Raw genomic sequence first — 24,074 nt, 5'->3', positions numbered from 1 at the left:
GTGGAATCTGGTTGCAAAAAAGCCGGGCTCTGAGAGGGGAAGGAAGTCCTGGGCAGAGCTACCTGCTCCCCCAGTTGAATTAAGGGTGATAAGCAGATCAGGTTAAGCAAGAGGAAGTGGGCTCACTGAGCAGGGCCAGTACTGAGTTCCCGGGGCTGGAGCGGTGTTAGGGCCATGCACCCTGAGCAGGTGCCCAGAGATGAGGCCTCTCCGAGCAGCCTCCTGCCTCAAGTGTTCTCATCCCAGGCTCTAGGCACAGAGCAGAGCAGGGAGCCTGATGGGAGAGTCCAGTGGAGGCTAGTGGCCAATTGTTGCTCAAACCAGCTGTGTTGAGCGGTGGCTAGTCAGCGGGGGTTCCAGGTCTCAACCAGACCCAGAGGGCCAAAAGGAGAGATTCCTGTGTGGTGGGTGAGGGGTATGATTACCTCACTTGCACCTCATTTTCATGGAGAGGAAGCATTGAGAAAGATGAGCCCAGTGTTCAGCAAACTTTGCTTATTCAAAACACTCAATCCTAGCTGGGCCCTGCCACACCCTAACTCCAACCTCCAGAGTGGTCCTAGACTCCTTAGGCTCTGGGAGAGACTCTTACGCTCTGGACCCCACCCCTTTGGAGGTCACTCCCCCTGGTGACCTCTTTGCTCCCTCCTCTCGGTCCCCACCTGGGCAATAGTATCCCCAACTGGCCCCATATCATTCCCCCTCCAGTTCCCCAGCTGCTTCTGACCAGGGACTACCCCTGGGACTGGGAGGCCCTTGCTCCAAGACGACCAGGCCTTATGACCCGCCTCACAGTCCTAAACTGCACAGAGAAGGAAGCCCTAAGCAGGAAGTGGTGAGGCACAGGGTGAGGGCGGGGGCTTCGAGGAGGGGAGCCAGCCTCCCTGGGCAGGAGCTGAGAAGCTGTGACCACAGCCCCCACTGTAGGCAGACGGGAGGAGGCTGATTTAAAAAGCGGCTGGGCCTCTGGCCGAAGCACTCAGCTCTGCACCCAGCACTGCCACCCGGGGACTGTAGGAGCACCCAGACTTCCGGACTGGCTCAGGGCGGGTGCCATGTGAGCCCAGCTTGGCTCTCCTCCTGCTCTCCCTCCTCCTGCACTCCTCTGCTTATCCAGCTTCTTCAAAGACGCATACTTGGCACCATGTCTCTGCTCAACCCTGTCCTGCTGCCCCCCAAGGTGAAGGCCTATCTGAGCCAAGGGGAGCGCTTCATCAAATGGGACGATGTGAGTGGGGCAGGGGCTGTGGGCTGCTGGGGCGCTGGGATGACTGGGGGCCAAGCTGCTATAGGCTTTGTCTGGGTGAGTGGGTTGGTTTATGCCTACCGGGAGCAGGTGCCCGTGTAGTTTGGCCAGGCAGCTGACAACTGCCTTGATAAACAAACCTGGGGGTGAGGGTGTGTGCCCCAAGAATATGTCTCTGGGTTGCCGGGGCTAGGACCCTGTGTGTGGATGTGAGAAAAGGGTGGGCTGCCTGGGTGGTCACAAGAGACAGTTTCTCTGGGTCTGGGTCTGTCCTTCCCCAAAGCCCCCAAGAAGAGCAAGATTTGTTGCTCTTGATCTCAGCCTTAGCAGGAGGAAAGTGTGTCCTAGAGCTGAGGCAGAGTTAGAAGCAGAGGTGAGCCAGGGCCCTACTCCCAGCGCAGATACTCCACTCTTGCCTCATTAGGATGCTGAGACTAGAATCCTTAACCCCTACCCACATGCCCCTATTCCTGTCCCAGGGAAGCCTTGCTCTCCCCTGAGCTGCTGGGGCAGCTACCAAAGGCCCCTGAATCCCAAGTGAGCACCGGAGGCTTCTGCTCCCAGGAGCCTGGAAGGGAGTGCATTGACTTATGCTTCCACTGGAAGCTCTCAGGCAGGCTGCCTGACGCCTGCCTGTCTGCAAGGGAAGGGGGAAGGTGCTTTGCCTTGTACCTCTGTCTCCACTGTGTCTGCTTCTTCCCAAACTGGGGACTGCTCCTCAGCCTCTGACCTTCCCAGACACCAGAGGCCAGGGATCCTCTTGGGCGTTTGAGGAGAACAATATGGGGCCCCTTCTTCAGAAAGAGCATGCTGTCAGGCTGGCGCAGTATGAGAGTCAGAGGCACTGGTCCCAGGGAGGGAACATGCAGCCTCTGTGGGAATGGGGGGTGAAGTGTGGAGAGGGCCTTTAGGGCTGGCCGGTTCTCCTTACAGGTGAGATGAAGGGGTTCTGGGTCTGTGAGTTAAGGCAGACTTCAGGGCTGAACTAGGCTGAATAAACTAGTTGCCATGACTATGGGGAGGGGGCCCTGGCTAGATGCTTTCTGCTTTCTTAGGAGTATGTGGTTGATGTGGCACGGTGGTGGCACGTCCCAGGAGCCTATGGGATGAAGGAAGTGGCTCAGAATGAAAAGCGAAGTGGCCTCTCTCAGTTCCTCTGTGTAACTCGACTAGGCAGAGGGTCATTAAGGGTGGGGACATGCTTTATGGCCATCTCTGCAAGCCATTGCCTGGATACCTGGTTGTCCCGCTCCCTTCTACAATTCAGGGCACTGCACAGTCCTTGATCCTGACTTCCAAGAGCAGGAACCTCCCAAGCCTGGTCACTGGGCACATGGACCTGGGAGCCCGGGCTCTGCTCTCAGACTGCTTTCAGCCCAGTTGGCAGATAACTTGGGAATTTTATGCCATGTTGAATAAGCACAGTGAACAGGATGTAATCAACTCCCAACTTAATTTTGTCTCCCGTGCCCCTTTACATTGTATTTGGTGGGAGAAGCTCTCCTGCCCATGGAAGGAAAATCAGACAGTCACAGACATTCCAATTACTCTTGGAGAATAGACAATTCTATGGCCACTTTTCCTCACAATGCTTATTTCAGAAACTAGTTATAATTCAAAATTCCAACCTTCATTTAAAATGATATCTCCCCTCCTCCCTATAGAAATGGTTTCATGTGGGCTGCAGGCCCCCTGGAAAGGCTTCAAGTGGGATTCCCTGGTCCTCCTCCTCTCAGGGATGGGGCGCAGGAAGGGGGATGGGAAAGGGGTGCCAAAGTGCTTATTGAACAGGTGCTATTGTCAGCTGGCTTGTACTCTCTGAGCCTGGTAGAGGTGTAGGCTTTTTCATTTTCTGGTACACATTTTTGAGGATTCTTGGGAGACCCCACCCCCACCCCTGCCCTTGAGCTAGGGATCTCTTGATCAGGGTCCTCTCACCATCTCTATTTCAGAAGGTTGGTTGAAATGACTTCTTCAGCCCCTCCAAACCCAGTTACCATCTTCAGCTTCCTTTAGCTTTGAACTCTTTGTCCCTCCCTTCCACAAACCCACTCTGGATCCTAGCAAATATAGTGTTCATGGCCCCAACAGACTCTGGGGTTTGGGATCATCTAGCATGCCAGCATCTCTCTGTCCCACAATGACACGGACGATTAAAATTCTCCAAGTGTAGTTGAAACCCCTTATTAGGCTTAAAGTGAGGAGTGGGCACCCCCAAGCCTCCCTTGGAGAGGGAAGGGAATGCAACTCGCAATATAGATTTCTCCAAAATTAGCTTCCTCACAAAGTGTTCTCTTTCCTCTGTACTTCAACCACCCCTGATCTGAGAGACTTTTTTTTTTTCCCCCTTTTTTTGGCTGGGGTCATGGGGAGATTATTTCCTTTGTAAATTCTGTATTTGGTCTAGTCTGGCATGCAAGAACTACCATGCATTGTTGGAAACTTCCTTTTTAATATCTTGTTATATATGCAAAGACCATTACAATTAAAGGTAGTCTGTGTGCTCTGTGAGCAGAACAGAAATTTAGAAGTAAGTTTATTCATCATTCACATTCATCAGTCACTCGCTCTTCAGGAAACCTGCAGCACCGAGCTTGTGGTCTAGTACTTGTTTCCTGGGAGTCCACGGGTCCCTGGGAATTTTCCAGGTGGGCTTCTAGGTCTGAGATCCAGCCCCCAGAGTGTTTCAGAAAAGGCTTTTAAGAAGAACTGAGGCTTGATGGTGTTTCAGGCAAGGGAGGGTATTTAGGCTTGGAGGTGGGAATGCCCTTGGTGCCTATAGACAGTTGAATGGATGGGATAGAGGGTGGTCCCTGGAGGGGGGGACTGTGCATGTGGGAATCTAGGTTGCTACTAGGTTGTGCAGGGCCTTGGACGTAGGCACAGGAGTTGGGCTCTTGGCTCTCACTGTGCTGAACAATCCTGGAGGTAGTATGGAGACTTAGGGAGAGATATTCTACACCTTTGGCTGAGCTGCGGCCCTTGAAAACAAGATGAGGTGGGAGTCAAGACCCTGTTTGGGGGTCTAGAGGGAGAACTTCTCTTTGGGGTTTAGAGGCGAAACCCTCTTCTCTTCCAAAAATGCCATCTCCAATCCTCTCCCCTTCTCTACCCCTAGTCCAGAGCTTTTAAAGCTTATGCCCAGCCCTTAGCACTGAAAAACAAAGGGAAATGCCTGCAGATTCCTGGGACAGCCACCTGCTAGGGAGATGGTGAGCTCTGAAACCCCTGGTGTGGGCCAGGGAAGCTTGGCCTGGAGTGTCAGAGAAGGGTACTGATTCCTTCTCTCCACAGGAAACAACGATAGCCTCCCCAGTTATCCTTCGTGTGGACCCCAAGGGCTATTACTTATACTGGACATATCAGAGTAAGGTGAGACAGCCCCTACCTACCATGGCCCTGAGTCCCTACTGATTTATTGAGTTAATGCAGCTTTTTGGTGATTTGGAGGTGAAGATGTGGATGCTAGGGAGTGTAGAATGACCTGGAAGGGTGGCTTTGGGGGGTCTCCTGTGGGCAGGGGCTATTTGCTTTGGAATGGAGGATGCAGTCACTCTAATCATGGCTGCCTTGCACCCAGATGCTCCAGCCTTAGCATCCTGTGGAGAGGAGGAGGAGGAGGAGGAGGAGGAGGAGGAGGAGGAGGAGGAGAGAGAGAGAGAGAGAGAGAGAGAGAGAGAGAGAGAGAGAGAGATGGTTGCAGCTGAAGGCTGATTCTTTGCTTTTGGTTCTGGGTGAACTTGAGGGCTTAGAGAAATCAGAGAAGGATCTCGGCACCCAAACAGGAAGAAGGGAGGGGGAGCCTGGGGAGAGTTCAGGATGGTGGAGGTGAGACTGCAGGCTACAGCTTCCCAAGTAATTCAAGTAACTTGAATGGCCAGGGAAGGAATGAGCAGAGAAGAAGGTAGGAGAGTCATCATGAGTAAGGAGAATCTGATCACTGGGAAGGGAAGGCTGGGGTCTGGGTGGGCCTACACAGTCTTGACATTGAGAGAGGGCAGTCGACTGAGGTGTGAAGAGATATGGATGTTCCCTCTACCCCGCTCTTTGTCCACATCTCCTCTTTGCTCCCATGGGGCGCCTTCCAGGAGATGGAGTTTCTGGATATCACCAGCATCCGTGACACACGCTTTGGGAAGTTTGCCAAGATTCCCAAGGTAGGTGGGCCTGGCAGTAGCCCAGGTGCAGCATGGCCACCACCTCCATGGGACCAAGGCAGGAGTCTCTCAGGGGGTGGGAAGCCTGATCTCTGGAACAAGGTGAAGGGTCCCTGGGCTGGGCAGCAAGGCCTCATTCTGAGATGAGGAAGGGGCATGGCTGCTCCAGGGCCTGCTGGGGCCCCGGTGTCAGGGTACCATCAGAAGAGATGTCATGAGGCCATCTCCTGCCCTTAGAGCACCCCAGGCTATCTGGCAGGTGTTGCTCATACTCTCGACCTCCTGACTACTTTGCCTATATTTACCTAATGGTGGGAGCAGGATTCCCTGAGACTGGGAGCTAAGAATCTGTCTTCAAATGAAAAGTGACAAAACACACAGGACTCCCAGGTCCCACAGTCTTGGTCAGCCTCTTCCTATGGGTCTCCCACTCCCAGCCCCAGCTTCTGGAGTCCGGGATGAAAGATGCTGAGACCTGTGGCTCCTAAGATGGGGATGGGATTTCACCCCAGTGGACCACAGTTCAGGTGGCTGAGATGGAGGGACGAGGAGAGCCACAGCGGGCAGGGATGGTCCTAACCATGTCTCCATTGCTGCAGAGCCAGAAGCTCCGGGATGTCTTCAACATGGACTTCCCTGACAACAACTTCCTGCTGAAGACACTCACTGTGGTGTCTGGCCCCGACATGGTGGACCTCACCTTCCACAACTTTGTCTCCTACAAGGAGAACGTGGGCAAGGTGCAGTGAGGAGACCTGGCATGGGGCTTGGCCACTGGGATAGGCTAGACTTCCTGAGAGAGGTCTGGGCCATGGGGTGGTACAGACACTTTTAAGGTCAGGAGCCTGACTACTGTGCTCTGGGGTCCTGCAGAACTGGGCTGAAGATGTACTGGCTCTGGTCAAGCACCCACTGACAGCTAACGCCCCCCGCAGTACCTTCTTGGACAAGATGTAAGTGCTTCCTGCCTGGCCTTAGCCTTCAGGGCTAAGTGTGCCAGCCCCAGAGCTTGACAGGCTGCTTTCTGCCCCACCAGCCTGGTGAAGCTCAAGATGCAGCTCAACCCTGAAGGGAAGATTCCTGTGAAGAAGTGAGTCTCCCCTCCCCTTCCCCACACTTCTTCCCAGCTTCCCAAAACCTTCTCTCTCCAGGCCCTGACCCCTCTCTTTGTCTGATGCCTTTCTCTGCTCCTTCAGTTTTTTCCAGATGTTTCCTGCTGACCGCAAGCGGGTAGAAGCTGCCCTCAGTGCCTGCCACCTCCCCAAAGGGAAGGTGAGTGGCTCCCCCTCCCTAGCCCACCCTAATATTCTTCTTACCTGAGCTGGCTCTGACCAGAGGGCAACTTGGCAAGGCCTGATTGGGGGTGGGGAGGGTGGGAATGACAGCATAGTTCCAGTCAACAGTGCCAAAGCCGATTGACTTTAGAGCCACTGGTTTCTGATACACAGAAACAGTACCAGGGTGATGGGGTGAGGTGCCAGGGTTCTAGCAGGCCGGTCTGTACCCCTGTCTCCGAGTGGTTGTGCGAATAGTGGGTGTTGTTCAAAGCAAGAAGCAAGGATTGGTGCATTCCCATTCCAGCCTTGGAATGGAAGTGGAAATGAATGTTTTCAGCCTGCAGGAGCTAGATAAGGTCAGCAGGGACAGGAGGCAGTCTGCAGAGATCTGAAAGCTGCAGGAAGGTCTATTAGTTCTTCAGGGTGTGGGGTGAGAAACAAAACCAAGGGCGGAAACTGCCAAAACAGTCTTCAGCTCTACACAGGAAAACATTTTTCTCTTTAGTTAAGAAATTACTTTTTAATTACAAGTTATATGTAGGGTCATCCCATGAGGTACATTATATGAATTACACACAAATAAAAGAGACCTCTGGGGCAGGTAGACACAGGCCTGAGCCAGGGTTCGTGCCTGGCTGGGGATGTGAATCTCAGCTCCTGCCCTCCCTTGGCCATGCCTTTATACAGGGAACCACCTGCACCCCATACGGTCTTTTCTTCTGGTAAGAATTTGGAATGTTATAATTAAACTAAAACCTCATGGATCACCTGTTCCCATGAATTCCAGGAAGAATACTTCCCCCACAGTCACAGCTCTGTGGAGTTGGTGACCCCGGGGCGCAGTCAGCCAGGTGATGCAAGCATGGAGTGGGGGAGAAGGTGGGCGCAGGCTCCTGCTCAGGGCCCTGCAGCAAGCACCGAGAGCTGTTGTCAGTACACTTCCGGCCTCCTTTTCTCCTGCCTCCTGAACTCCTACATTCACTAAATCCTCCTGATTTGTCAGCAATTCTTGTTTCCCAGTAGAGGCCACTGACCCAGCTTTGCTTGGAGCTAATGGGTTCAAGATTTAGTCTTAGGGACATTTGGTCTAGCTCTCCTGCTCCAAACTAAGACCGATGTTGGCCTTCCAGTATGACCCTTGAGGACATTCGATGGGTTTTTCTGAGATGGAATGCAAAGACACAGAATCTCTAAATGCCACTACTCGGCTTTCTATTGCTATTCATTTGCCTGCTCTGGACATTTCATGTAAATGGAATCATATATTATGTGATCTTTAATGGTAGGCTTCATTAATTTAGCATAATATCTTCAAAGTTTATCCATGTCGAAGCACATATCAGTACTTCACTCTTTTTTTTTAATGGCTAATAATAGGCCATTGCGTGGATATATCACATTTTACTGACCTATGCATCAGTTGGTGAATATTTGGGTTATTTCCACTTTTTGGCTATTATGAATAATGTTGCTATGAACATCGTATACATGATTTTATCCTGATATATGTTTTAAATTCTCTTGGGTATATACCTAGGGGTGGAATTGTTAGATCATATGGCTACTCTATATTTAACATTTTGAGGAACTTCCAAACTGTTTTCAGAAGTGACTACATCATTTTACAATCCCACCATCATTGTATGAGGGTTGCGATTTCTCTGCATCTCCAACACTTGTTATTATCTTTTAAAAATTTATTTTAGTCATCCTAGCAGGAATGAAGTGGTTTTGATTTGTATTTCTTTAGTGACTACTGACATTAAGTATCTTTTCATGTGCTTATTGGTTGTTTAAATATCTACTTTGGACAAATATCTATTTATGTCCATTGCTCTTCTTTCAATTGGGTTATTTGTCTTTATACTGCTGAGTTGTCCCTTCTTGGATACCAATTTGCAAATATTCTTTCACATTCTGTGGATCTTTTAAGCTTTTTGATAGTAAACTTTGAAGCACAAAAGTTTTTAATTTGGATGAAGTCTAATTTAACTCTTTCGTTATTGTTGTTTTTGTGCTTTTTGGTGTCTTTATTATTGTTGACTTGTCTATTTCTCTTTTAAATTCTGTCAGTTTTGGCTTTATGCATTTTGGGGTTATGTTGTGAGCCATATTTTTTATATTCAAATTGCTTCTTTTTGAAAATTTGTCCTCCACTGGAAAAAAAAAAAAAAACTAGTTTACTGCTTTGGCAAGTGGTGCCACTTAATTCCTCCTCAGTCTGGTCATTCTTAGTTCCAATCTTGCCCCAGCCAAAAGAGTAACCAGTATCCAAATTTAGGGGCAAAGCAAATCAGCTAAGCATGCTCTCTACTCAGCAATGAGGGCCTTGAAAAGTGGGTGCTCAGCATGTCCTTGATGCTTCTTTGTCTGCCTAGAGCCCTCCTTCTTACCAGGCCCCTTTGTACAAGGTTGGTCCTAGTTGGTGATTCTTAGCCCTGAGAGGGTCGGGCAGGAGTGATCAGGTGACTCTCTGTCTCCCCAGAATGATGCCATCAATCCTGAGGACTTCCCAGATTCTGTCTACAAGAGTTTCCTCATGAACCTCTGTCCTCGGCCAGAAATAGATGAGATCTTCACTTCCTAGTGAGCTTCCTGGGCTGGGCTGGACATGGGGAAGAGGTGGTGGTTAAAATTCTCACTTGCCATGCTGAGATTAGGCGGCTTCACTGGAGAAGGGGGATTGTCTGAGTTTCCTAGCCTAGGGGATTTAGGCTTGTACTCTTCTCTCTGGCCTGCAGCCATGCCAAGGCCAAACCCTACATGACCAAGGAGCACTTGAGCAAATTCATCAACCAGAAACAGAGGGACTCCCGCCTCAACTCCTTACTGTTTCCGCCAGTGCGGCCTGACCAGGTGCAGGGCCTCATTGAAAAGTATGAGCCCAGTGGCATCAACGTGCAGAGGGGTGAGGACCAAAGGAACCCCTTACCCCCTATAGGCCTGTTCTGCTTTGGCGACTGGACTGTGGCCTTGACAGTCATCCCTTGCCCTCCCCAGGCCAGCTGTCACCTGAGGGCATGGTATGGTTTCTCTGTGGGCCTGAGAATAGTGTGCTGGCTCAGGACAAGCTGCTACTCCACCATGACATGACACAGCCGCTCAATCATTATTTCATCAACTCCTCACACAACACCTACCTGACAGGTAGGCCCTGGCCACCTCACTGCTGACTTCTCCTTTTATGGAGGCTGCTCCTATTCCTGGAATTCCTCATGGGGCTGCCCTCGGGTTGCCAATAGGACAGACCATCCTGGAGTGGGGTGGGGGAGAGCAGAATAGCCCTTAAATGAAGTCCCTGCCCTTCCCCTTGCTCTGACTCAGCTGGCCAGTTCTCAGGCCTTTCCTCGGCTGAGATGTATCGCCAGGTGCTGCTTGCTGGCTGCCGCTGTGTGGAGCTGGACTGCTGGAAGGGGAAGCCCCCCGATGAGGAGCCTATTATCACCCATGGCTTCACCATGACCACAGATATCTACTTCAAGGTAAGACTCAGAGTGTGGAAGCTGGTGGTGGAGGCATTAGGGAAGGGCCCTCGCCCCCAAGCTTTCTGGGGGTGGGGGAGTATGAACCAGAGAGGAGGAACAGCTGGGAGGCCTTGGACTGGTGTGGGAACTAGAGGGAACCAGAGGTGACAGAGAGCCAAAAGTCATCCTCCAGTTCTATGTGTTGGGTGAAACTGGGGAGTGGAGAAGGATATCATTGGGGGAGGGGAAGCTGGAGCACTGTCCTCCTCTCCATCAAGTCCCCTTCTCCTCCAGGAAGCAATTGAAGCGATTGCAGAAAGTGCCTTTAAGACCTCCCCGTATCCTGTCATTCTGTCATTTGAAAACCATGTGGACTCGTGAGTGTCCAGGCCCATGCCTTGCCTTCAACTGTCCCTAGCCTCTAGCCATGCCCTTTGCTCTCAATACAATTTCCTCAGGACCTCAGGCTCTCCTGCTATGTCCCTGCTTCCCTGAACTCCAGTGCCCCCGAAGACCCAGATCAGGGGCCCAGAGAGATGACCGAGACGAGGGCAGAACTGCTGAACTCCGCCCCACTTCTACTCCCTACAGACCCCGCCAACAAGCCAAGATGGCTGAGTACTGCCGGGTGATGTTTGGTGATATGCTGCTCACAGAGCCCCTGGAAAAGTTCCCTGTGAGTGAACTTCACTGTGGGGCATCTGGGCCCGGGGGCTGGGGATCTCGGATGTGGTGGAGGCTAGGTTAACCACATGTCAGGCACTGTGCTGAGCTTTGGGGGTACATTAGCAACAAGGATGCAGTCCCAGCCCTCAGACTACTTACCCTCTAGTGGGGAGATAGATAAGGAACCTGGCCTTGACAACCAGTGATTGCTATGGGAGTACTTGGAGAATTATGATCTGATCTCAGGGATCAGGGAAGGCTTTCTGGAGGAAGTGATGGCTAAGCTAAAACTGAGGGAAATATTGGACTCATGTTGGTGAGATTGGGGAAAGGGAGTTTTAGACAGACTGAATAGATGAGAGAGAGCATCATTGAGGAACTGAAGTCAGTCTGGTCAGGCAGGGGGTTAGCGTACGTGAGGGAGCGATGCGAGGTGAGGCTGGAGAAGCAAGCAGGGGTAGATGGAGGACAGCTTGGCATGAAGAAACTTAGGGTACACCCTGAAGGTGAGGAGATGATGCCGACCCTCTCTACTCTCCCACAGCTGAAACCAGGCACCCCCCTGCCCAGCCCTGAGGATCTCCGTGGCAAGATCCTCATCAAGAATAAGAAGAATCAGTTTTCTGGCTCAGCATCCCCCAGCACAGAGCAGCCGGGTGGAGAGGCTGAGGGTAGCTGTCCACCCAGTGGCCCTGTGGGTGGGGACACAGGTGAATCAGCCTGGGAGGAATGGGGCTAGGGATGGGGAAGCATGTGGAATGGGAGAGGAAGGCTGGGCCTGGAGTGGATGTGCTGGGGATCCAGACTGGTAGGGGGTTGCCCCATCCCTAGTGCTGATGGAGCTGTGTGTGTGGCAGTGTGGACGGGTGAGGAAGGGGCTGAGCTGGAGGAGGAGGTGGAAGAGGAAGAGGAGTCGGGAAGCCTGGATGAAGAAGAGATAAAGAAGTTGCAGTCAGATGAGGTGTGTGGAGACATCCTTGAGCCCTTTCTGCCACCTCCACTGCAGAGCCCTTCAGGTGAGGGAGTGGGCAATGTCCCTGTGCTTATGACTCTCTTCTCCACCCTCCTCTTTCCTCCTTAGGGCACAGCGGGCCTGGAGGTGACAGCTTATGAGGAGATGTCCAGCTTAGTCAACTACATTCAGCCCACTAAGTTCATCTCCTTCGAGTTCTCTGCCCGTAAGTTAGCATGGGGTGTTGATAAGCTGGAGGTTCAGCTAGATTCAGGAGAAGGCCCTTAGGAAGTGTGTTGTGACACCAGGCAGCTTGATGGGTGGGGGTGGGAGGAAGGAGAGTCCTCCTCCTTCCTTGGACTGAGGACTGTCTATAAATATTCCACAGTGGAGTCAGGCAAAGGGCTTGTTTAAGTGGCAGTGGCTCCCATTTCCTGGCACAGTACTCAGGAACTTGGCACCAAGCAGAATGCACTGGACTGTGTCAGTGACAGGCCACCTTAGCTAGGCTGGCCTGGGGCTCCTGCAGCCTTCTGCAGGTTCTGTGGCTCCCAAGCCCAGAAGCCGAGGCGCTGTGACATAGCCCCTGGGAGGGGGTGGAAGGCAGAGAAACCAGCCAGTGCACATCTGCTCCCTCTACCCTTCCCTTTCTGTGCACTCCATGCTACTTATCTTCTCCAGACATACACACAGTGCCTTCCTCTCACTCTCTGTGCATGTTTCCAAGATGAACACCTCTTTCTGCATATACTGGTTCATGGTGTATACCTCTGCCACCTTGACTCCTCACCCCTGAACCCACAGCCCTCACCCCTACCTGTGCCCACCCATGATAGACAGCACCCTCGGTGCGTACCTCTCACCTCCACCCCAACCCCTCTTGTTCAGCAGAGCAGGTGTGCTTTAGGCCTTGTCCATTACAGCGTGTTCCTGACCCCCTGGTCTCATCCCAGAATGTTCCCACACCCTCTGCACCCACCCAGGGCAAGCACTCCTCACCCTTGAGACTGACACACACCCCATCCCGGTGCATATCTCCCAGCATGCATTGTTACCCACACAGATCTGCGCATCCCCCTGCCCCCTGAGGTTGTCTCCTGAACCCTCAGGCTTTGCCATGTCGCTATGTTGGAGGCGATTCTGTGCTGGAGGGAGCCACGCCAAAGAGGAGGGCAGGTCTGAGGGAAGGCACAGCCTGACAAGGACTCTCACTCCTCTTTCCCCCCTACACAGAGAAGAACCGAAGTTATGTCATCTCCTCATTCACAGAGCTCAAGGCTTATGATCTTCTCTCCAAGGCCACAGTGCAGTTTGTGGAGTATCCTTGAGGCCTCAGTAGCCTGGGTCCCTGGTTGAGGTGGAGGGAGGGGGACGGTGCTCACGGGCCAGGGGTGGGTGCTGTTGGGTCCTCCTGGTGCAGGCAGCCTCGGACTCCTATACTCTGGGGCAGTTACAACAAGCGCCAGATGAGCCGCATTTATCCCAAGGGAACCCGCATGGACTCCTCCAACTACATGCCTCAGATGTTTTGGAATGCTGGTTGCCAGATGGTCGCCCTCAACTTCCAGACGATGGGTGAGGGCACTCTCAGGCCCTTAAGAATCTTTCTCTGCCCCTCCCACCTTCATCCCATCCCTTCGTGGGGGATCTTTAGAATAGACCAGGGTGTCCAGATGTTCGTTGGGGCTCTGGGAGCACATGCAGGCGTGTGAGCATTTAAGGACAGAAATGCATTAGCTCATGCCTATATGACTGCACGTATATGAGTATGCCTGTGAAGATCCCAAGGTGCTTGCATGGGTTCTGGCTGCTCTCTGGGCGGATCTGCAGGAACACCTGCTCCACTGGCCTCTACTCACTCTGTGAGCCTGAGATCTGATGATGGCGTTGGTCCTGCTGACTCCAGGTTGAGGGCCCTTTCTGAGAGACGAGACACCCAAAGAAACCAGGCTGAGACATGAGAAACCCTCATGTCAACAGTCTACTCAACCACCCCATTCACAAGACAAGAGAAAGGCTGGGAAATGAGGAAACAGAGACTTGGTGCAGACGCAGAGCAGGGCCTTCCTCATCCAGTGCCTTTGTCCCCCCAGACCTGCCTATGCAACAGAACATGGCACTGTTTGAATTCAATGGGCAGAGCGGCTACCTCCTCAAGCATGAGTTTATGCGTCGGCCGGACAAGCAGTTCAACCCATTCTCGGTGGACCGCATTGATGTGGTGGTAGCCACCACCCTTTCCATTACGGCAAGACCCTGGGGCGAACAAGTGGCTGGGAGGGCTGAAGCCTTGAGGAGAAAGCCACAGGAGCCCCACTCTTCCACTCCCAACCCCCTCCCCTGATAATCATGGAAACTTCAGCCCCAGCCAGTTCGTGCAGTAGCAAGTTGCCTTGGAAACTGCCTCCTCCTCAGCACTGGAGGCTGCCTCTTGGTCCCTATGGAAACCAAGGGGAAGGGCTGAGGCTAGGGTGGGGGAGGGGAGAAGAGTGGGCAGAGTAGGGCAGCAGGAGCCCCAGGCCCTGGGGGAGAGAGATGGGGAGACCACACTACTTCCCTGAATGCTGGAAGCACCCCGGTTATCAGAGCTTAGCTTTAACCCTTGAGCCACACAGCCTCTACTCAGTGGCCAGAGCTGAGTGGGGCTCTTCACAGTACTCAAGAATGGATGCTTCAGCTAGAGGAGCTGGAGACCCCAGGTGCTGGGGAATGGCCTGGGTGTGGCAGCTGATGCTGGCCTCCCCTGGTCCCCACCTCCAGGTAATCTCTGGGCAGTTCCTGTCGGAACGCAGTGTGCGCACCTATGTGGAAGTGGAGCTGTTTGGCCTTCCTGGGGACCCCAAGAGGCGCTATCGCACCAAGCTGTCACCCAGTACCAACTCCATCAACCCTGTCTGGAAGGAGGAGCCCTTTGTCTTTGAGAAGGTAGGGAGCTAGGGCAGGTCAGGGGCTGCAGTCCGTCCCTACTTCCTGGCCTCTGTTTATAGAAAAGAGGAAATACATAAAGGAAGTTCCTTGGTACTCCTCTCCTCCCTACCTCTCACTCTGTGCCCTCCTGAGTTTCGAGAATCCAAACGGCAAGTTTACAGAAATGAACTTGGTGGGCAGGTTTTGAGTGTGTACATGTGCTGATGTGTGTGCATGCATGCATGTTCATGGTAGGATCAGTGGCAGAAATGTGAACTCCCAGACCAGGGTGCAGAGTCCCATGGGATCACAGGGGTCTTTTGCCCCCACTGGATACTTTTGGCAAAGCTGCCACAGGCTGTCTGCACCAGGACCCCCAGAGCCCTGGGCTGCATATTCAGCCCTTTTCTCCTGTGTGGATTGGCCGTGGCCAGAGCTGTGAGGATGTCTATGTGTGTTGCCTAGACTGTGCCCTCTGTTTTTGCCAAATCTGGTCATATCTGCTATGTTCTCACACTGACCCTAGACTTCTGGAACCAGGGAGCAGGGCAATTTTGCCACCCTCTCCCCTTCCTAGCTTGTTCTGTCCTGGACTCTCCCCAGATCTTGATGCCTGAGTTGGCCTCCCTCAGGGTGGCTGTGATGGAGGAAGGCAACAAGTTTCTCGGACACCGCATCATCCCCATCAATGCCCTGAATTCTGGTAAGGTTATGGGTCCTTCTTTGCTGTTCCAAGCAGGTCTGAGACCAAAGCCAGCTTCAGGGGCCTGTCCAGAGGGTGGGGCAGTTTCAGGGAGGTGGTCCTGAGACCTTACTTAACACTCTTATGTTATCGGCTCTAAAGAGTGTGGCAGGAATAGTACCACTTTAGGATACTGACAGAGGTGGGGACTCTGCCCACCTAACAGAATGTCTGTAATTTTCTGGAACCACTGGGGCAGTTTCCCCAGTAGCTGACACTTATTGGGCACTTAACATGCTTTAAGGGCTTATAACATACTCTCACTTAATCTTAACAAAAACCACATAAGGTAGACACTATTATCCCCATTTCACGGATGAGAAAAGTCTCAGAGATTTAAAGTAACTGCCCAAGGTCACACAGCCAAGAAGGTGCAGAACCAGACTTGGGCCCTGGTCTCTGACTCCAAAGTCAGAAGCCTTGACTAACTTGACGGCTCACCTGCAGTGCTGGCCACAAGGGGATCTGCTCACTGCCCACCCCATCATGCCCAACAGGGTACCACCATCTGTGCCTGCACAGCGAGAGCAACATGCCCCTCACCATGCCTTCGCTCTTTGTCTTGCTGGAGATGAAGGACTATGTACCTGACACGTGGGCAGGTAGGAGGCCTACGGAATGCTGGGAGCCCGGAGCTGTCCTTTTCCCCTCCCCACTCCTCAAGCCAGCCTCCAGAGTGGGGCAGGCCAGGGAGCCTTCCAGGTATATCTCCATATCAGGCTCATGATGCCCCTGTGCACCCAGATCTCACTGTGGCCCTTGCCAATCCCATCAAGTACTTCAATGCCCAAGATAAGAAGTCTGTGAAGCTCAAGGAAGACATGGGAGGTCCGCCTGAGGTCTGTGTTGCTGGGTCCATTGCCAGGGGCCCCCAGGAGCTTTGCCTTCTCCATGGGAAGATAAGGGAGGGGGAAGAGTTACCCACTTAGGGAGAGAGGGCTATTTGAGCCATCTTTCTAATCCACTCTCCCTACACAGATGCCCTTCCCTCTGGGGAGTCCAGTTGCCAGCCAGGTCAATGGGGCAGCTGCCCCAACAAGCAATGGATCAGCAGGTATGCACTGCGATGTCCTCCCACCTACTGGAAGAGTCTCAACTTCTTCCGCTGTACCCACATTCCAAAAATGTGCTTAAAAAATTAAGACTAACCTGGGGAGGGAACACTGTGTCTGAAGCCTCAGCACCAAGCAACTGTGCTGCAGGGGGTCCATACTGCCTACCCCTGCGCGCAGGGGAAGAACAGAACTGACCCTGGGACCCCAAGGCACATGTCTGCCTGTCCTGTGGCTCTTGCAGCAGCTGGGGTCAAGGCCAGGGAGAAGGCCACGACAGATGCTGCGGGTAAAGCCTGCTGAGGCCTAGTGTCTTGGGGACGAGCCTGGGGAGGGCTCGGGGCTCGCGGGGGGCTCCTGGGCGGTGGGGCGCCTCACCCGGGTCCCCACAGAGCCGCGGACCACTAGCCCGGAGGAGCTGCGGGAGTTGAAGGGCATCGTGAAGCTGCAGCGGCGGCATGAGAAGGAGCTGCGAGAGCTTGAGCGGCGCGGTGCGCGGCGCTGGGAGGAGCTGCTGCAGCGGGGCGCCGCGCAGCTGGCCGAGCTTGGGCCACTGGGCGCGGCGGTCGGCTGCAGGGGCCGCAGGCTCGGTCCGGGGAAGGGCTCGCGCAAGAAAAGGTAAGGGTGGCGGCGGCATCCTGCCTTCAGCGGTGCGGAGACGGGGGCGCGCGGCTGAGGGCTCAGTGTCAGTCTTCCGTGGCCTCCACAGGACTCTGCCCTGCGAAGAGGCCGCTGGGGCAGCGCCGGGTGAGGGTCCCGAGGGCATGGATCTGCGTGTGCGCGAGCTGAGGGACAGGCTGGAGCTGGAGCTGCTGCAGCAGGGCGAGGAGCAATATGAGTGTGTCCTGAAGCGCAAAGAGCAGCACGTGGCCGAGGTGCCAGAGCGGGGGTGGGGAGGAAGCGACCGCCTAACCAACCCCACACCCTGTGCACAACAAAAGACTTCATGCTAAGCATATCTGCCAAACCCATCCTTTCTCTCGCTTCAGCAAATCACCAAGATGATGGAGCTGGCTAGAGAGAAACAGGCTGCAGAGCTTAAGACCCTCAAGGAGACCTCAGAGAGGTATGACTGCCCCTCTCTTACATCGGACTCTCATCTCCCAAAAGGGCTCAGGTCCCACAAATCATCTCCCTGATGCCTGTCTCTCTGCAGTGACACTAAAGAGGTAAAGAAAAAGCTGGAGGCCAAGAGGCTGGAGAGGATCCAGGCCATGATCAAGGTTACGACAGACAAGATGGCCCAGGAGAGGTGAGTCCCTGAGGAGAGAAAGGCCCAGGACTCAAAACTCCAGGCCCAGTGCTGAGTAGGAACCACTCCAGGTGGGAAGGGGCCTTCCTACAAGTGGATCCTGACTCGATTCCCAGAGATATGCATGTCTCATGGCTCTTGAAAGTTATCTAACCTCTGGAACCTCTGATCAGAGTGTCCTCAGGCAAAACACAGATGCCAGCACTATTTGAGCAGAGAGGAGAATTTAAGGGAAAACCAAGCATGCAAAGAGAGAGGTGAAACCTTGAGACACCAGCTTCCCCCATATGCTTCCCCATGCATGCCTTGAAGGATGGTGTGAGTTAGTGAGGAAACTCTTTATTTACAGGGCCTCTGGGGCTTTCGATGGCCCCTCAAACCCTCCTTGGGTTCCCATGTTCACAGCTCTGGCTGGTTTCTGTCCCTTTGGCAGATGTTTTTCTCACTTTGCCTACACTCTGAGGAGTCTTGACCAGGGGCCTCCAGCCCTCTCTGAAACTCTGATCACCCCAATAGGTTGAAAAGAGAGATTAACAACTCCCATATCCAGGAGGTGGTGCAGGTCATCAAACAGGTGGGTAAAGCTGTGTCCTTCCCAAATACATACCTATGCACGCATGCATGTGCACACACTCACATGCACGCTCTCCATAGGAGAGAAAAGGTGGCCTTGGCCTTTATTTTGCCCTTAGGAGATACTCTGTCCAGAGAAGCCGATATGGCTAGGGATGGGAGGAGTCTGTCCAGGGGACGAGGTGCTCTTAGGCCAGCCTGAGGTTCTGACCTTTCTGTGGAGGTTGAGGTACTAGCCTAAAGGGGTCTGTCTCTGGCCAGCTGTCCTGGATGAAAACAATATGGGCTGTGGGGATGGTGGGGGAAGGCAGGGAGAGCGGAGGGGAGGATGAGATTGGGGTGGGTGGATGAGAGGGAGCAAGAGGGGCTTCCTGAGGCTCCAAAGAGTTGGAAGAGGAAGAAAAGCCCTGCTGAGAATGGACCTAAATCTCCCCTGGGGATTATTAACAACTGTAACAGAACTACCAGCTACTGAGTCCTGACCTTGTCCCAGACACTAAGCCAGGTGCTTCACATAAACTGTCTCATGTAATCCTTCACAATCCAGAGAGACAGGTACTATTATCCTCATTTTGCAAATAAAAAGACATATTTATAGGTTAAGGAATTTGTGCAAAGTCTTACAGCTGGTTAACTGTGGTTGTAGCTGGTTGCCAACCCAGATTGCCTGTCCCTGCTGTCCTGATTCCCTACCTCTCACTCTCACCCAGATGACAGAGAGCCTGGAGAGGCATCAGGAGAAGCTGGAGGAGAAGCAGGCAGCTTGCCTGGAACAGATCCGGGAGATGGAAAAGCAGGTGACAGTGACTACTACCCTGGCTTCCAGAAGCTAGCCTGGCTCCAGGGTGTAAAGAGGGTTCTGTTCCTGGGAGCTGCCAGTCAGGAGTTCAGGGGAGTGGAGGCTCACCTCTCACCAGTGGGTCATAGGTTCCCAAGGGGTTCTGAGGCCTTTTCAAATGAGGTAGCTCTGCAGATCTCTTTGCTTGGTTGGCACCCGCTCTCCTGAGAGGCTCCCTGATGGGCTCCACTATGCCCCACATCCCACTTTCATTTCCTGGGAGCTCTGAAAAGACCAGGCATCTCCTTGTTCCACTGTCCAGGGGAGGGAGAGTGGGCAGGTGGCACCCCCTGAGCTAGGTGGTGGTCCTTGCTGTCCCTACAGTTCCAGCAGGAGGCACTGACAGAATACGAGGCCAGGATGAAGGGCCTGGAGGCTGAGGTGAAGGAGTCAGTGAAGACCTGCCTCAGGGCGTGCTTCCCTTCTGAGGCCGAGGACAAGCCTGAGAGCCCCTGTGGGGCGTCTGGGGAGCTGTGTGAACAGGACCCACTTACAGCAAAGGGAGATGCCTAGGAGAGCCACCTCTGATACCCCCATCCAACTGAGACATTCTACAAGGACATTCACCCTTCTCTGAGATGGGGCTCTATCTCCCCAAGAGAAAAGGCCCCAGAAGCCCCAGCACTCTGAGGCTGTAGGAAGCTGAGGCTCCCTGGGATTGGGAGCCCCCTTCTCAACAGCCAAGCTGGCAGAGGAGGCATGTACCAGATACCATCAGGGCAGTGGCCCATCTCAGGCCTCAAGGTTCCCTCCAAGCTGACTTTCTGCTCCTCATCTTTCTCTTCCACCTTGAATAAGTGTCACATATTTGTTGAGGGCAAAAACAAAAACAAACAAACAAAAACAACAACAACAAAAAACATGGACTAGGAGGCAAGAAATGGGGTCCTAGCCCCACTCTGCCTTTCCTAATATGCAACTAGTGGTGCCCCACTCTGGACTCAGTTTCCTCACCTGGAGAGTTAGGCCTGGCCACATGGAACTTCCATTTTAGTGCCTGTAATTTAAGCAGGACCAACCTCCAAACCCTTCTGCAGTAAGGCAGGCAGCTCACCCAAGTTTCTAGGCCCCATCTCAGGCCTGCCCTGAGTTGGTCTCATCGTCAGCTCCCTGATACAGAGACTGGCACTATCTCTAAGCTCCCTGGGGATGGCTGGCCCTAGGATCCCAGGCCTACATCCCTTTTCTGGCTTCTTGCCTGTGAGGGATGGGACGCTGACATGGAAAAGCTGCCTCAGCTGTCTGGCCCTCAAGCTCCTGAGACAACTGGGGCTGTGACTCATAGTGAGGGGAGAAGGACAGCCTTTTGGGTACTCTCCCACCCATGCTAGGAAGCACCCCCGCCAAGGCTGCCTGACAAGGTCGGCATCATTTTCTCTTCTGACTTTATGAGGTTTATTTATTTTTCTCCTTCTTACTCCTACTAAGGAACCCTGTCCCAATACTTCCTGCCTAAGCCTGGCCTCTGTTCCACAGTTAAGAAATGGGGGACAAGGGAGTAGAATTCTCCTAAATGAAGTGGGCTGGGGAAAAACCCTTGGGAGCTGAACCCCGGGGCAAGGTGCCCCCCAGAGCCCAGCAGAATGGTCCTGCCTCTAGGCTTGAAGAGGATTCACTTCCCTTTCTGCTGTCCCTGGTGCCACAACTGGAAAATGATGTCACCCTCTTCTCTACCCCCACCCAGATGTGGCCCTTCCTTGTCTCCACCCTCAGAGCTGGAGCCAAAAAACCTAGTGTAAAGGTGCCCTCCACCCACTTTTGGGGAGTTGTAAAACTTCAGGCCACCTGTGCCCCTTTAGGCAGGCTTAGGGTGGTCAGATTCTCAGACCCCTGTGGCAGTTGTGGTTGACTCCAACACTTGCTATGGAGGGGCTGGTGGGCAGCCACTCACTACACCTGTGGCGCTGTGTCAAATCTCAACAGGAACAGGCACTGGCTTGGGAGAAACAGAGTTGGGGCTGATTCTTGGAATAGGCTGTTTGCTTATCAGAGAGTTATAGTAAATGCCATTAACTGTGGACACCTGTGCCTTCATAAAATAAACAGGAATCCCTCCCCCAACCATCCCTCTGGGGTCCTGATCTCTGTGATCCTAGTAGTCCCTGGCTGCAGGGTGAGGTAGAGGCCTTCTCATTCACAGGATTAGGCCTGTCATGGATCAGCCTGTGTACTAACTGGATACAGCCTTGGGCAGTGCCCTATCTGCAACCCTCCAGCTGGGCTACTCAGCTGCTCCATTTGTTCCCCAGTCCAGGGGTAGAATCATGCAGGGATGAGGACCTAGGCCTAAAGGAACTTACTGACCCAGGCACAGGGGCCTAAGCCAAAGCCAGTGCCAAATAAAGCCCACTGGGCAGCTTCCAGCTTTTGCTAATAACTGCTCAGGAGAAGGAGAGGCTGCCTTCCTTCCCCTTATCTCTCTGCCAGGCCAGGTATTGTCTCTGGGCCTCTAGTATGGAGCTGGGGAGCCCAGGAATGTGGAAGTGGATGCAGTCCTGCCCCGAGGCCTCTGCACAGGCAAGGTGGGGGCTTTCCATGAGGCCTGGCCCTGGTACCTGCCTCTCTGCTTTCTGTCCTCTGAAAAAACAGTAAGGTGGCCCCTGGGAAAATGTCTCTGGGCCCTGGAGATGAATCGACCCCTGGTTTCAGGGGAAGTGCAGAGGAAAAGCTACCCACCTTTAGGGCACTGGGCAGGTGAAGGGCACCTGGGTTCCATTCCTGGTGTATCTATGGGGCTGGGGCAAGTTTCCTGTCCACTAGTTATGCCTCAGTTTTACCTTTTGCATAAGAGAAGGGTCCCCTACCCCCTTCCCAATCCCACTGCTGATTCAGATTCCAGAGTCCCCTGCTGACTCACCCACCCCCTGCACCTCCCCTTGGCAACCCCCCTCCTCTAGCTCTCTGGATCTCCCAGCCACGTGCCACCAGGCCCAACCCAGCTGAGCTGGTGCAACGTGACAGGGTGAGGGGGTTGGTGACACTTGAGGAAAGAAAGGGGACTGTAGGGGGGCAGCAGCAGACAGAGTGACAGACTGCAGACCTGAGGCGCCTCTGGGAGGAAGCCCTTTTGCCAGCCTGGGGCCTGCAGTGGGAGAGGCTCAGCGGGTGGGAGAGGAGGGGAGAGTGGAGTGCCTTTCTGCCCCCTGCCTGCCTAGGCTCTATCTCTTGTCAGCCTCCAGCTCCCTAAGCGACAGCTTCTAATTATGGCTGTTGGTGCCTCTGTGCTCTGCAGCAAAGTCTGAGCTTTTTTTCAGCTTTGCTATTTCTTTTCTGTTCAGAACATACTGAGGCCATAGGGTTCTCAGAGCAAAGGCTTCAGGGCCTGAGACCTGGCACCCCCCTCCCCCCAGTCCCACCACAGGCCTGGCTGGATTGGCGAGGCCAGCTGGGGCAAATAGAGCCAGCTACTCATTTCAAAGAGCATCCAGCACAGGGCTCTCTGACAGACCAGGGCGAGGCCCTGAAGGGGACCTGCCCCAGCATCTCTTCTTCCCTGGAACTGTCTCCATCCTCCACAGGGAACAGGAAAATAAGTGAGGCAGAGTTATCTCAAGAAGGCTGAGGGGGGAGGAGGCATGGCTCTTTAGGACCAAGGAGGTGTCCAATGGGTGTTCCTGCTGCTTCTCTCCTCCACTTAGGGGGTGTCATTGGCTGTACGATGGTCTGTCACACAGATTTCAGGAGTACCCTCTCCTTTGACCCTGAAAACAGAGAAAGAAGGAAACAAAGCAATTTCTCTCATGCTGGAGAAAAGGGAATTGAGTCATGAAGGGAAGAAAAACGCTTCTTCAGCTGAGTAAAGAGGGAGAGCATTCCTGCATCTTTACTGGGCTGCAGATGAGGTAGAGTCTATACTCACTCCTGGGCAACATGCAAGTAGGGGCTCCCAGGTCTAGGGGCCAGATTGGGCTTTCTGCAGGCTGAATAACTGTGCAGCTCTTTCCCTGACACTCTCTAGTACGATCCTGAGTGAAGCAGGCAGGGTAGTATTACAGCTTCATTTTGCAGGTGGGAATATGCAAGCCTGGGGTCACACTGCTAGTAAACGCCTTCAAGCTGGGACTTAACTCTGATGTCAAATACTGTCCCCTTTTTGCAACACCATGTGAGCAAATTGGCAGAGCCCTGAGCAGGGGGTTAGGGTTGAAAAATGCAAAGAGAAAAAGAGAGGCTTCACAGTGTGCATGGGTATACATCACATGATCCCCCAGGATAGAGGGGCAGGGGAGCTCCTGCCTCATGGTTGGGCCCCATGCCAAGTGGCCATCCCTTGAGCCTGGAGGTGGCCATCCCTGGAACTTGGGAGCTGGAGAGAGGCAAAAGTTCAGGGTTCAGAGCAATGCGCCCACTTTGCTACTCAGCCACAGTCTTCTTCCTAGAGGCAAATCCTCTCTTTGCTCCATGCCTTTCTCCAGGCAGCTCCTGCTTCAATGCTTCTTGTCACTTTCATTCTTCCCTTAATTTCCTGTCTTTCATAGGAAGGGACCCCTTAAAGCAGCCCTCAACACTGTCCCTTAAAGGTGTTTTTCCTGCATCCGTTCCCTTGCCTCCTTAAGCTGTTTGAAGTGTCCTTGTTTCTTAGCAGCCAGATCCCATCCCACACACGGTAGAAGACCACCTCAGAAGCCTTATCCTTGGAACACCCACAACTCCGCCTTTTTCTCTAAGGACTGTCTTGGTTTGTATTTAACAGATGTATTAGGTTCTCAGATGATAATCTCCACTTTTTATGTCCTGGTCCTGAATTCCCACTTGAGAGGGGAGGTCTTTTCCATCCAGAATTGTACTTCTGCTTCTGTATTTCCCACAGCTGGGAACATAATACCTGGCTCATGAAAAATCTCAGTAAATACTGTAGTTGATACCTGACTCAGTTCTTACTTTACAAATATCTATTCAAAGCCTACACACCCTCCCACCTCCATTCCGTTCTGAGGCGCCGGAACCC

The 24,074-nt window shown here is 53.2% G+C and overlaps 1 protein-coding gene across 3 annotated transcripts; it reads left to right on the top strand.

The window, feature by feature from the left end:
• Window positions 1-847: 847 nt before the first annotated feature.
• PLCB2 (phospholipase C beta 2) lies at window positions 848-23,995 on the top strand. Of its 3 annotated transcripts, none has more exons than XM_036217742.1 (31): window positions 848-1,228; window positions 4,541-4,618; window positions 5,335-5,403; window positions 6,003-6,143; window positions 6,277-6,356; window positions 6,440-6,493; window positions 6,600-6,675; window positions 9,166-9,266; window positions 9,422-9,588; window positions 9,681-9,827; window positions 10,005-10,162; window positions 10,439-10,521; window positions 10,736-10,820; window positions 11,355-11,466; window positions 11,668-11,771; window positions 11,892-11,988; window positions 12,996-13,080; window positions 13,213-13,337; window positions 13,856-14,010; window positions 14,523-14,687; window positions 15,273-15,372; window positions 15,909-16,013; window positions 16,156-16,250; window positions 16,390-16,465; window positions 16,856-17,081; window positions 17,173-17,338; window positions 17,453-17,529; window positions 17,620-17,715; window positions 18,232-18,289; window positions 18,999-19,085; window positions 19,451-23,995. In XM_036217742.1, the coding sequence occupies exons 1-31, from the start codon at window positions 1,145-1,147 to the stop codon at window positions 19,637-19,639; spliced, it is 3,441 nt and encodes a 1,146-aa protein (XP_036073635.1). In that variant the 5' UTR covers window positions 848-1,144; the 3' UTR covers window positions 19,640-23,995. The 3 variants fall into 3 exon arrangements, with proteins under 3 accessions (XP_036073635.1, XP_016007687.2, XP_016007689.1); XM_016152201.2 differs by having other exon boundaries at window positions 849-1,228; window positions 11,355-11,520; XM_016152203.2 differs by lacking the exons at window positions 16,390-16,465; window positions 16,856-17,081; window positions 17,173-17,338; ... (3 more) ...; window positions 18,999-19,085; window positions 19,451-23,995 and having other exon boundaries at window positions 849-1,228; window positions 11,355-11,520; window positions 16,131-16,246.
• Window positions 23,996-24,074: the final 79 nt, after the last annotated feature.

Source organism: Rousettus aegyptiacus, unplaced genomic scaffold (assembly GCF_014176215.1).
Source record: "Rousettus aegyptiacus isolate mRouAeg1 unplaced genomic scaffold, mRouAeg1.p scaffold_m13_p_3, whole genome shotgun sequence".
NCBI lineage: Eukaryota > Metazoa > Chordata > Mammalia > Chiroptera > Pteropodidae > Rousettus > Rousettus aegyptiacus.
This window is presented reverse-complemented; position numbering and strand designations above follow the sequence as displayed.